The sequence below is a fragment of the Periophthalmus magnuspinnatus genome, chromosome 15 (assembly GCF_009829125.3).
Source record: "Periophthalmus magnuspinnatus isolate fPerMag1 chromosome 15, fPerMag1.2.pri, whole genome shotgun sequence".
Taxonomy (NCBI): Eukaryota; Metazoa; Chordata; class Actinopteri; order Gobiiformes; family Gobiidae; genus Periophthalmus; species Periophthalmus magnuspinnatus.
Window position 1 is genome coordinate 19721106 of NC_047140.1, and position 13666 is coordinate 19734771.

The 13666-nt window shown below is 39.8% G+C and overlaps 1 protein-coding gene across 1 annotated transcript; it reads right to left on the reverse strand.

Annotated features, from left to right (window-relative positions):
* Window positions 1-7352: 7352 nt before the first annotated feature.
* On the reverse strand, window positions 7353-13375 carry dact2 (dishevelled-binding antagonist of beta-catenin 2). The gene is made up of 4 exons (XM_033980266.2): window positions 12983-13375; window positions 11068-11200; window positions 10197-10472; window positions 7353-10028 (listed from the first exon to the last, which is right to left on the reverse strand). The coding sequence occupies exons 1-4, from the start codon at window positions 13256-13258 to the stop codon at window positions 8143-8145; spliced, it is 2571 nt and encodes an 856-aa protein (XP_033836157.1). The 5' UTR covers window positions 13259-13375; the 3' UTR covers window positions 7353-8142.
* Between the last annotated feature and the right edge of the window lie 291 nt (window positions 13376-13666).

Genomic DNA, 13666 nt, shown 5'->3' on the forward strand with positions numbered 1-13666 from the left:
CCCGTACCCATTTTTGTTCATGTACTGAGCAAAAGTGTCTTGCCCCAGTACAGATATATTGTATAATCTGTTCATAAGGCCATAATAAGTGTGCTGTGTACTGTCTAAATTAGGGTTAGGGCGAGGATTAGGGCAAGCAAGGAAAGACAAGGCAAGGCAAGTTTATTTCTATAGCACAATTCATAAACAAAATAGTTCAAAGTGTTTTACAGAATAAGAAAGAGATAGAAATCACAATACAAACGAAAACATAAATAACCATTGTAAAATAATAAAAACCTGCACAGCTAAACAGAGCCGTTTGAGCCTGGATTTAAACATTATCAAAGCGGAGGCCTGTCTCACATTTTCAGGAAACATTTTATTGTCCAAGTGTCAGAAAGAGGGCGGTTAGCATGCTAGTTGTTGTATTGGCAACAACTAGCATGCTGGAGTTGGAGTAAATATGGGAGGTGGCATAATTTCCTCACAAATAGGCTGAGACAAATATACTGCATTAGAACAAAATCAATGTTTATTTCAATATAGATGCATTTGTGTGTTATTTTATTACTTATAACTGCATTTTTTTTGACAGTTATGTTCAGGGAAGCTGCAATGTAATCAAACATTCTCTCTTGTGGAAAACCTCTTTCACTAAATTCTATCCTCTTGCACATTTATTGTCCAATTGTCAAGAAGGCTGTGGTTAGCTTGCTAGTTGTTGTGAGCTTTACCGTGATGGCAAAACTCTGATCTGATCTCTGAAAATTGTGAAAAGTGCTTATAAACTCACTGATGAATGAATAATTAGGGTGTTCAGAATGCATAAGGTAAGTGAGGAATGACTTTGGACCACTGCAAAACCATTTAAAATGAACTAGTTCTGTTTTTCCACATTTTTAAAACAGCAAAACTCAGGTAGAGCGCCTTTAATGGTTACATAAATCATTCAGAGATGCACTAGCCGTTATTATGTAGCCTCGAGAGCAGGTTAGCCAAACTATGGGCCCCAAGGCTAAACTCAGGCCTATGTTTACCTTGTCCACAAATACATTTTAGTTGTTGTCATAAATCGTTCTTAGTGGTTCGAGGGGACTATGTAAATGCAGTTATAGGAAGCTGCTAGGTTCAACAAAACAAAAGATAAGGAATGTTAATGTTAATGTTTGCTACAATAATAGGCCTCATCCATATAAGCTATAACATACAGAATTGAATGGTCATTTTGCAGGGTGAAACTGTAACTGACTTTTACACAACAGAAAAGTATATTAAATGTGAATAGTCCTTTAGTATCTCTTGCTTAAAATGTATTGAAACTTTAATAAAAAAAAATTCTACTAATTTACAGATATATTTTATGTAACCGATTCACTAAACCCAATTTTAACAGCAAATTTGTAGATGCCTAAAGTGGAAACTTAAAATTTGATGTCCTGTCCTGCTCTAGTAAACATAGGAGGTGTGTCATCATTTACCAGGCTGACAAATAAACTGCATTAGAAGAAACTCGAGCAAGTGAATTTCAAGATGGTATAATATAATTTTTTTTTATAATATAATTTTTATAATTTTTTTTTTTCATTCAAATGATTAATACAGCTGAAGCGTGGCAGGGATTCTCCTCTATGAGCAACTTATTTGACCCCATATTTATGGTATATTCTGTCAGTTGCATCAGTTTCTATTAGTTGATACAGTTTTACAGATACAGTTTTCTCACAAATAGACTTGATTTTAATACATCTTAGTCCTTAGAAATACAAATACGCATGTTTCCTCTAATATTTTATGGCAATTATCAGTAAACATATACGACTCAATTGCTGTGTATTAGGCCTCTATAGAGCTATTTTCTTGTAGCTGTGAAAGTATGGCACGATTAGTGTTCTTGACAAGTGACATGTGCCCGTTCAGTCACATATGTCTATTATATTCTGAGGGTTGAATTGAGTGATTTGATATTATATGGGGTGAGTATATGGAGTATATAGTATATGGGTGGTTTTCAGACTCTAGTGATGATTTAATACTTCCAGATGAGGGCAAGAGCCAGTTTTCCCCATTGATCACATGGCATTCTTGTAAGAAATATCCAAAAGAAAAATTGACACATCCTGAACTTGATCATTTCTATTTGTAACTAGACCCTAAATAGATTTTTGTTTCCCCCATCTGTATTAAATATTATTGGCCTATAAAATGCTGTGAGGCCATCTGAACCACAATTGTTGCATAGTTTCTACTATGGTCACTATAAATAAGTCAGTTTAAAAGCTTTAAAAAGTTCAAAGTCTAAAGCCCACACATACAGATGCAGCCATGATGTCAGATGTGTTGGAGATCCTGCAGACAGCTGGAGGGGGTCTTCCTGGGGGTCTTCCTGTCCACTGTCCCGAGTGGAGACAGACTGGGCAGGGCTCTGTGGAGTTTTGGGATTACTTCATGGCCACGCCCCCTCCAGCTCTGACCTAATGCATGGTTTTAATTAGCACCTGTCTGGTCTGTACCTCTGCTTTGTTGTTGTTTTTGCCTCCTCTGCTGCTAAACTGCTGCCCACTTCTTTCACTGGTGCTACTCATGTCATTGTCACTGTATTGTGAAGCTAACACAGCTATGGAGAGATCGGGCTGGTCTCAAGCTTTTTTCTCCTTAGTTTACTACAATTATTCAGAATTTTTATTGTAAATTTGAAATGCTTGTTGTTTGTTTTTATGTCTTTCTTATTTCTAAAAAGACGTTTAAAAAAAGCTAATGTCTTTTAAATGACTATGTCCAAGTAATTTGTTCCATACATGTACCATGAAGCACATTTGCATTCAAGACAAATCTATACGGTAAGCTGATTTTTCCACTTGATAACATGCATCACATCTTGCAAATTGCTTCCTTAATCTTATGTCTTAAGTCAGAAGAAATAGTTTTATAGGTTTTGCAAAAATATGTATTTATTGCAGACAGGACAATAGGAAGCATGACATGTGTAGGTGAAGTGCAGGGAGAGACATTCAGCTAATAGTTATTTATAGTGTTCTGACCTATTTTAATCCAGTCTATAGGTGTCTGTCCCAGCAGTAAAACGCATGTTCCCAGTATTACCTCACACACAGTAAACAGGACAGAATAGCGCCACTTCCCCTTGTCTATTTTTATCTCCTTGGACACTGACGAGTGCGTGCTGCTGCAGCATTAGCCTGAAAAGTCAACAATCTAAAAACACCAGCCCTGTGGCCCTCAGGCATCACTGTAATATTACGGCTTCTACAGAAATCTTTATCTATGCGTGCCTGTGAAATAAAAGTTTTTACGACAGCGGTTTGAAGGATCTTTCACTAATTGTATTTGTCTATGCAAATAGTCACGCCATTGCACCTTTAAAGGGACATTTCCTGGTATGTTAACTTCCTAATATTTTTTTGTGAATGCATTAATTCCATACAATTCAATGTATTCAATAATGTAATCATATTTAACCAAAAAAGTTCTAAACTTCTAATTGTCTCCTTCTGTTCGCTTTTCTTGAGAACTCTCTCTGACTTTGGCCTTAGACTCGCAGGTGTGGTCTCAGCCCTCTGATGTTGATCTTGATTAAACCTGATGTCCTCCCCATGTGTTCAGGTGTACATTATATCTTATCCACAGCACAGGGTAATGAGAGCCTCAGTGACACCTGCAGTCTTTATTGGGACAGACCAGGGTCCCGTGGGTGAGTCTACAGCAGGGTGTGGGTTACGCCCTGAAAAGTATCCCACATGCACTACACCTGCTGCTCTTTCAATTTCACCCCTCACTCGCTCCCATGTGGAATTAATTAAAGTGGCATCAATCTCAAAGGAGCAAGAAGGTTTTACATGGAAAAGATTATGTCAAAATACAATAAAATAGGATCTATGCTGTATTTTACAACTTGTAAAATACGTGTTGTAAGCAACTTTTGGTTTGAGCCTGATATTTTGGGACACATGACGTCTAAGAACATTCAAATGCAGCACTCCATCATTCCTTTCAGCAGCAAAACCAGTTGCCTCCTCAGCCTCTCCTTCATGGTGGCTTCCTGTAAGGTGAGAGTGCTAGTGGATTGACTCCTGGGTGGTGTAGGGCTTTTCTGCATTTCCTCCAGGCACTCTGGTTTTCCCCCCATCAACCCAAAACATGCAGCATAGGTAAAATCCTCCAGGTAAGGTAGTCCTGACTAAGCCTAAATGGGTCCCTGGGTGTGACACTGTGATGCCCACTGCTCCTGTCCTAATGGCATTGAAATGCAGAAGGAAAATAAAGTACACCATACCCTTTTACCATAATCATCTCCTCTTCTTTACAAATCTTTCATGCTCTCACTTCAACTCTCCAAACAACATCTTCAATTCATCCTTATGTCAGAGTTTGCAGAAGTTTGAATTTTAACATTTAGCACATTTTTGAGTATTCACTTCAATTTGTTTCTGTTAGCCCCAAATCATGATAGCAGTCGCCTTGCAGGAATTCTAACTAAATGCTCTGAAATTGGACTAAATCTTTACTAAGTAGTTTTACACCAGGACTAACCCAATAGGATGTGACTAAAATTGACTATAAATGAAATAAAGATCACAACTACAGAAGCGTGTGTACTGATAGTTGTACTCATAACCACTGCTCTAAATCACTAACTTACTAATCACTAAATTTACTACTTTTTAACCAAGACTCAATTAAGATACAACTCTTAGGGGCTACCAGTTCTGAAAAGAGGAAGACAATGTTAAGACACAATAGAAACAAAGCAGTGAATGGTGTGGTCATATAAAAGCCACTCTGCCACTCTACTCCCTTTTGTACCGACATGAGGTGGAGTAATTCAGCCAGGACAGGTCAGTGGGCGAACAAGGTCAACCTGAGCCGGTCTGGACTTCAAAGACAAGTCCAGATCCAGAGTCCAGAGCCTAAGTCCTGGTCTAATCCCTCAGATAGCTCCCATCTGCGCCCATACCCGAGGGCAGAGGTCAGTCGGTGGGACAAATACTAATGGATTGATTCATTTGTTGCCACTTGTTCAACTAGTTTATGTTCATTGTGGTTTAGGGTTTCTAGCCTTTAGCCTTCTCTGTGTGGGATAAGTAGAGTAAAAGATGAAGATGCTGAGTTAACACGTGACCCCAAGTGAGTGGTTTTACACAAAGAAAGTTACAATTTTCTCTTAAGTGTTGAGCTTCATAAATTACATTAATGATTCAATGAGTATTAAAATGCCATCCATACAATCAGTCTTACTCATTACACTTGTATACCTTGTCTAGAAACTCAAGGTGTGGTTTGTGTGAATTGAACGCACCCTCAAAATTACTTTACAGTTTAATGTATTATTCATTTACGCATTCATTCACTGAAGATACTCTCAGCTTAGTGATTCATTTTCTAAAACATACTTGTTATTTCAGCTAAAAGTAACTAGAGACCATGTTCTATTACTATTAGTATTTTCAGCAGCTGTACAAAATGTAGTATTTAAATAAATGTGGTTGCTAAGGTTAGGGAATCATTTCTTTCTTTTTTTTATTATTGTTTGTATATGTTGCAAATATGTGTTGAACTGCCTCTTGGTCAAGAACTCCATTGAAAAAGAGGTTTTAAATTGAATTCAATTGGATTCTCCTGCTTAAATAACAAAAAAATAGTGATATGTCAGACATTGTAAATAAAAGTAACTGTAAAAACATTTGTGTAGTGAAAGGTCCTATATTACACACATACCTGGAGTTGTGTTTTGTTTCATTCACATATGTTTGAGTAACCCTTTATTATTATACCCTGTATTATTAGTCTGCCTACATCTCTAAAACTCAAAATGCTGTTCACCTTGTGATGTCATGAAACTGTTTACCTTTTGTTCAGAAGAGCTTGGCAATTCAAAGGATGAAATCATCCAAATGATTGTAGTGAATGTGTATGGAGTTTACAAACACAGTGGAACACTACCTGTATTACCACATTACATAGCAAGGTGGAACAGAGCATTTTTAGTATGAGAGAAAAACTCAGCCTATGTATGTAGGGTTTGAGTGTTAAACATGCGTGAATGAAGAAAAAAAAAAAAAAAACACAACTCTGGGTGTGTTTGTGATAAGGAAACACCATTATAACATAGATCTGAAAATAGTGTAACATGGGCCATTTAAGATTTTAGAACTTCCTTTGCCTCTACTGTGATGAGTGAATTAGCATAAACATCAAAGCTTAATACATCTTGGTCACCTTTATAATCTTCTTAGTTATAACTTTAGAGTCACATGATGGGAGTAACATTATTACAGTCACTCAGTTCCTCTAATGTCCTTTTCCTCACCCTTTGTGCAGGAATTTTAATGGAGGAGATACCCAGGCAGATTTTGGAAATGAGATTATTTAGCGACTTTGCACAGCTGCCCACTGTCTAAGCTCCTCTTGACAGGTCTGCAGTGAGGGACCTCTTATCTTCTGTCAGTCCCAATTTAATCCTACGTGTCCCAGGCTCCTGCACCCAGCTGTTTTTAGACTTCAGCTCTGCTCCCAGTAACCTGAGAGACTTCCTTAAGCCCACATATTTTAAAACAGAAAAAGGACCAACACTTCTTTACCTACAACCGTCTTGAATTTTGAATATTAATCTCACCTTGAGTAGTTTAGATTTATGTGCCTCTTAGGAACTATTTTGCCTTGATTTCAGTATACTTTCAGACATATTTTTCTTATTCAGAGGCTTACTACACTGCCAAGTAATGGCTGAAAACTGCATTAAGGAAAATACATTAGATCTATAGGGCCCCTTTCAGTTCCTCGAAGTTTATTATAGTATCAGCCTTTCTGAAAAAGTTTCAGAAATAGCTAATAAGCCAACACTTATTGAAACATGTCCACCTCTTCTCCCTGACATGTAGCTAGATGGGATGTCTTGGTGTTATTGCTATTGTTCTTTTTCTGTGTTTCACATTGTCTGTATGTTTGTTTTTTGTTGACTTTTAATGTAAAGCACTTTTGGCAGCTGAAGTTATTTTTAAATGTGCTATTGTTTTATCCTCATTTGTAAAGCTGCATCAGTGTGTAAAAAATATATTCATGGATGTCAGAGATGAAAAATGATGAAATGATGATGAAAAATCAGCACTGGTCAATAAGCTATTCAAATTACAATTTTACATCTTTTGAAGGAGGAAAAAGTCCTCAAAATGGTGCCTATGAACAGCAAGTTGAAACCCATGAATACAACTTTTAACTAAAATCTAACAAAATGACTCAAAACAGTATATAACGATAATTATTTCAAATTGAAGTCACTTAATGTATCTATTTGTTTTTTGCCATTAATGTTTGGAGTGTAACTGTGAATTTTAGGACTTGATTGTTTGCCTGGATGTCTGATAAGCTTCTCCCTCTAATTAAACATTACTGTCTGGGTTGATAATTGAAAAAGTAACTAACAACTCAGGAAACTAGATAAGGAGCTGTTAAAAGCTATTTGAGCCAAACTGTTTTCCCTCAGTCAGACATTTTCAGCAAAGTGGGGGGTTTTCAAAGCAGGTCCCTGGAGTGCACTGCAATTTAGCTACTAATTCCATAGATCGACCCAAGATAATAGCGAGTTTAATTAGCTTTCCTACCAACATATGGGTACAGATAGACAATAAGGCAATTTTATGTATATTAAACCTGTTTATTTTGCAGCACAAAGTTAAAATCAAAGCAAATGCGTAATAAAGATAAACACTTTGCAATAAAAAAGATTGGATTACACAAAAGTACTGATAATATTTGACAAATTGAAAACAAATGCAACCAAAAGAGATCATACATATTTACACATTACAATAATTATGATATAAATGTTATTACTATACAGTGTGCTGTTTCAATTTAGACCCTATTAACATATTCAGAATAGTGCATGATCAGATTATTTGAGGCATTTTGAACAAACAGGTTATTCTTTAATGAAGTCTGTCCTATATGTGTCTCAGTTCTTATTAAAATAGAACGACATGTACAATTAGAAATATTTTGTCCTGATTTTAGCCCAGTATAGTCCTGATGTAGAGATGGTGTGGTTCTGTTGTTGTCTTGGATTAGTTCTGACCCCTGGTTTAGTCCTTAAAGTATGATTTGAAGTGTCCTTTCTGAAGTCTCTCCCATTACAGTGCATTTTTGGCTTTACACCAAGGTCATGACCTTTAGAGAGGCCGGCTGAAATCTTCGTATCTTTTTCTTTAAGGCTCGGGACGCCTTAATTCGGCAAGTGGAAGGAGCGGATCGGGGTGGGGGTTGCTGTTGCTGTTGCTGTTGCTGTTGCTGTATTGGGCGCCCTGCAGTTGTAGGTCCCATAGCAGCATTGGCCCAAACCAAACTTCCATCTTCATCCAGGAACTCATCTTCCTCATCGTAAGACAAACTGCTATCCGAGTCTGAAAATGACTGGTAGCTTTGACTAGACTCACTATCTCCAAATCTATTCGTTGTATGGTCACTCATTTCCCCATCACTGCTAGCTGCAATTGTTGAATGGAAAAGAGATGCACACTCTGCGGAATATTCGGACTCACAACGGGGCGGGTATCTGCTTGTCACGTGGTACGGTGCAGCGGGGTATCTAGCATTGAGATTTTGGTGGAAAGAATTCACAGACATAGAAGTTGGGAAATGCCGTTGGGGCTGTTGCATCCACTGTCCTGTCCTCGAACTCACACTCCTAACCATGTGCATATTTGGGGCCGTGGCTTCTCTTGACCTCTGGCGATAAGACATTTGTGCCTGGTATGCGTCAACTTGTCTGTCTGCCTGTCGCTTCTTTCTCTGATCAACCTCGTACTCCATATTTTGGGGTTTGCGATGGGTTTTGGTAGATTTGCTGACAGCTGCAGTCACTGGAGGTTTAGCTTGGATTTTTTGTGTGTACATAAATCCTGGGCTACAGTGACTGGAGTCTGACCCTGATCCTCGCCTATGCTCATCTGATAAATAAGCGTGCGACTTTTGCAGAACTTTACCCTTTGAAGACTTCTTATGATCAGATTTGCCGCTACTTGAATCCTTTGACTTCTCACCAGAGGAGTAACCTTGCTGTTGCTTTCTTGGCTTCTCCACATTCTTCTTCTTAAGCTTTACATTTTTGCTTTTACGATCTGCTTGTCGCACTTTAACTCTTTGGGAGCCAGCTGGGACGAATTGTGCATGGACAAATTGTGGAGAGGTGCTATGGGGGGCTTCAAAACTGTGCCCCTCTTCTGTGCTAGAACTTTGGGACATAACTGATCTTTGCTTGTGCCCTTTCCTGTCATGTCTTGGTTCTGTGTTATCACTACTTCTATAATCCGAATGGCTTCTTGACAAACTTGAGTACTGCATTGGAAGTTTGTTGGCTTTTTTAAGGGTAGAGGTGGTGACTTCATCGGAGCTGTACTCGCGGGTGTCAGCTGGGAAAGACAGGCAGTGTGAGACCTCGTGGGTTCTTAGCAACTGTTTGTACTGGTTTGTGTTATCAGCTGCCTCCTGACTAGGGTAGAGCCTCTTTTGGTCGTTAGCCTGTGCTGGGACAACGTTTGTGGTCTTTGGTGCTGCCAGGACCGGGGGTGGATGTGGGGGGAGTGGTGGTAGGGATGACACCTCTTTCTGGGAGACCTCAGGAAATACTGTTACAGCGTCTGACTGCTTCCTGTGTGAGTGTTGGGATGAGAGAGTGTCCGAGCCAGATTCAAAGCTGAGTTTACTGAAGCTACGCTGAAGGATTTTGTCAATGTAACCCAATGTTTTAGTGTCATAATTGGTTGGTCTTTGGAGTGAGTTGCTCGCATTTACAGGGGGTCCTTCCAAAAGTCCATTATTGGAGGTTTCGCTGTTTGGGGAAAAGATTGGACTCTGTAGGGCAACTGCATGTAGGGGACTTGGATATTGATATATTTCTGCTCCAGTACGTGACACGAGATTGCTATGAAACTTTGAGTCCATTTGAGCTGCTTGAACGTTTTGGCTTGCGATAGGCTTGCTTGTATCCACTGGCTTGTTGTAGTTGTGCATTTGCCCCATCATCCTATCCAGATCACCTGAAACCAACAGGCACAACACGTAAATAACCATTATTCTCTTAGGTCACACACGGTTGACATAATATATAATCAAGCTTCAAAATACACCCTCCGTTGCTTGGTTCCAACAATTACAGGGTTTACATTAGCACGCAAACCTCACAAAAGTCATAGAGGGACGGTTACCTGTTGACACTGGTCTTGGGCGAGCCTTTTCAGTACTGGCACGGATTCGACTGCTGCCTAAGTGTAGCCCGCCTTTCACTCTTGGTGCAGTGGTTTGGGTGGTGCTCTCATCTGCTGAGCGTCTACGAGACACCTCCGCCTGGTTTTGTGGTTCGTTGTGATTATTCAGAGGGCTTGTTGGTAAGGTTGTTTGCGGAGATGACATACACGCACTGTACACCGATGTGCATGAGTTGGAAAGAGATCCGGAGCCGCCATCGCTGAGTTCATAAAAACCTGCAGACAGAGGGATGAGTGATTAGATGAGATATAGCTTTCAGAATGTGAGGGATGGCTGGTTATGATGCAATACTCATCATTAAGTAAACACATGTGGTTCAGTGTGTGGTATCAGATAACATCATAACTTGTTATTGCCGTGCCCTGTTAAATTAAAAGTGGGGAAAAGTAAATGACTATTGTTAATACACTGACTTTCTAGTGTAATTGGATAGCCAGATAATGGAGCTTGTATCAGGGTATTTGTTTTATTGTCTTTGAAAAACACTAATTTGTGGGTTTCAGATAAAATCACAACTTTCTATAAATCTATAAAGTTGAATAAAGAGGGGGGAGTGTAAACTTAATATTGTAAATTTGCTGATTTTTGTGTGGTATAGAAATCATTGACCTTACACTTGATATGTTTCATTAATATACCTCTTTTTGGACAAGATGCTTTCAATAAATGATCTGTTTCATCTTTTGTGGATATTATGTTCCTCTTTGATCAATACAGTAGGCTAGATGCATTCAATACAGCAAACTGCCTCCTGTCCTGCATATAGGGGTGTAACAATATTTTATTCTAGATGCTGAAAATGACCAATACCTGAACTTGGGCGGCTGTCTGTTTCTTGTTGATCTGTGGACACTTTGTTCACATCCAACTTGAGCTCATTTATCTGCTGGTCCAGCTGCTGCAAGTGAGTCTTCAGCCCTACATCCTGCTTTCGAAGGCGAGACTGCACAAAACAAAACAAAAAAACAACCTTTTTAACTCCAAGCCCAATAAATACTTCCTTTTTCATGCAACAGGAAGCTCAATGAAAATGTATATTAGGAACTTTTTTATTAGGGGTCCATTGAAATGATGCTTTTAATGTATAGTGATCCAAAAACAAAGCCGTCCCAGCTGTGGCTACTGATTAACCACAGTAGGACATGGGGAGGTTGGGTTGGGTCGGGACAGGGGTTGGTTGTTGGTTGGTGGGTAACTCATTGCTCCCCCACAGCGAGAGCCAGGTCTGGTCATTGTGTAAACGCAGCATGAGGAGAGGGCCTGGGGGTTGGGACCAAAGAAGACTCTGTTTGCACTACAGCTCAGGAAATGCATGTAACGTTACAGTTACAGTGGACTTCAAATAACGTGACTGACCTCTGAAAATAAAAAAGAGCTTCTCAAACTTGTCATACCAAGTAACAACAAAAAAAATATTTGGCCTTCTGAGCACCACCAGATTTAAACCAAACCTATACACTAAATATTCCAGGAGCAAACTAGGGATAGTCCTAAACAGTCTAAAAAAAGGCTAAAAATTTACCTTAGAAGTCCTAAGCTAACTCAAACATAAAAAAATGGACAAAATTTGCTCTAACTATAGAGGAGAACATGTACCCCAGTTTGAGAAACACTGAGCTAGATAATTCCGATGATTTAATAATGGAATTTAATTATAATACTGGGGTTTAACATTTGTTGTCACTTACTTATTTTAAAATGCTACTTGTGAGCCCTCTAGTTAATAAACCACAAATAATAGTAATTTGTTAAAGTCTTAGTTTTTTTTTTTATTATGCCATAGCTCCAAATAATACAACCTTCTCCAAAACAGTGCTATTTTTCTCTTTAAGTCTTCAAAACACAATTACACCCTATCTGATAATGAGTATGTGTACAACTTTCCACTGTACTCTATAAGCACCTTAATCCCCAAGCTACCTGGAAAAAGTCAGTCACGGAAAACCTTATGGCCTCCAGTGAGTTGACTGCACGCACACATCCCGTAGTAAACAGTTCTCACAATGCTCTCTTTTCCTATTTCTTAGTGGTTAATGATTGCGGATAACCCCCTGCAGACTGCACGGGTACGCGCAACGAGGACGCGCACGCACACATCTCAAGGTCCCCCAGGTCCCGCAGTGAACCTTGATTTATGACACTATCCCGTTTCCTACCCCCAGCTGAGGGCATTAAAGTGTGGGGCTGGTAATAATTGAAGCGAATGCACATGAGAATCAGCTGACCCAATTAGGCTGCAAGGGAAATTTATGTTTGGATAGTCTGCAGACCTTTTGGCTATTTGATCGTAAAATAAACCGTGCAAACCCGTGCGTAAAAGCGTCTGTTGAAGACTTTACACGCGACCTTATCATCAGCTGGTCAAGGCCGCGTAAACAAGGATTCACAAATCAAGAAATAAACATAATACACTGCTGCATGCAAGTCTTTAAATGGTCCGAGGTGAGTCAAAAAAGCGACTCTTAATAATATATGCAGGGTAGAAATACTTCTTGCATGAGCCTAGTTGAACAAGTTAAATTGAAAATGGGTATAATTTGCGTAAAAGATGAAAGCAACACATATGGCAGGACACTATTGTACCTTTTGCAAGTCTTAACCAAACAAACTCGTCCAGTAACCTAAAGCATGCATTATCGTGCGTAATGAAGCTGACTGACGAGAACATTTAACAATTGTCGCATGTGACTCTCAAATGCAGGATTTTGTGCTATAATTGTCGTACCAGTTGCTGTTTGAGCGCAGTGAGTGTCGCCTCCAGCCGCTGCTCCTCGGCCCCCAGGAGCCGCGGGTCCTCCGGGCTGTGCTGCACCGAGGTGACCGGTTCCTCCCGGTCCACTCGCAGGGCCCAGCTAACCATCTCGCTCTGCCTGTCCCTGAGAAGATGAAGCTCCTGTAGCCCGGCCAAAGCAGCGTGCAGCCGCTCACCGACCCTGGTCCGGTCCACTCCGGATGGTGCCACGGCCATCATCCCCGCGTTGGAGCCCTTTCTGCTCAACATGTCATGTGCATATCCAGAAAGAATACAGAGAAAAGTCCGTAAAGTTCCCCGCTGTCTTATCTCTCTTTTCACTCCTTCGTCTCCGTGATGCTACTCGACTTGTTTAGTTTTTGAACTACCTGTTAGAATAAATGTTGAGCCTAGTAGATACACTGTAGCTCCGCCTACTCACCAAATAGCCTCGGTTCTGATTGGCTGGCCGTACTGTCCCAATGAACATCTGGTATCAATCCTTCCCATTCACGTCTCCAGCGCTGTTGCCCGGGCATGCCGTTTGCGGCTCATCTGCATAATACCCTGGGATGGCCATATTACCTCCCGATTTCCACCCCATTGTCGTGTTTATCCGCAGCAGATAAACAGAACACGTTTTAACCTGCGTAAGACTCTCTCATTGCAGACAACACC

Coding starts and splice junctions, on each gene's coding strand:
- dact2 (XM_033980266.2), bottom strand. CDS start 13,258: ATGTTGAGCAGAAAGGGCTCCAACGCGGGGATGATGGCCGTGGCACCA. Junction 11,201..12,982: donor CTGCGCTCAAACAGCAACTG/GTACGACAATTA, acceptor TGTTTTGTGCAG/TCTCGCCTTCGAAAGCAGGA. Junction 10,473..11,067: donor AGACAGCCGCCCAAGTTCAG/GTATTGGTCATT, acceptor CTCTGTCTGCAG/GTTTTTATGAACTCAGCGAT.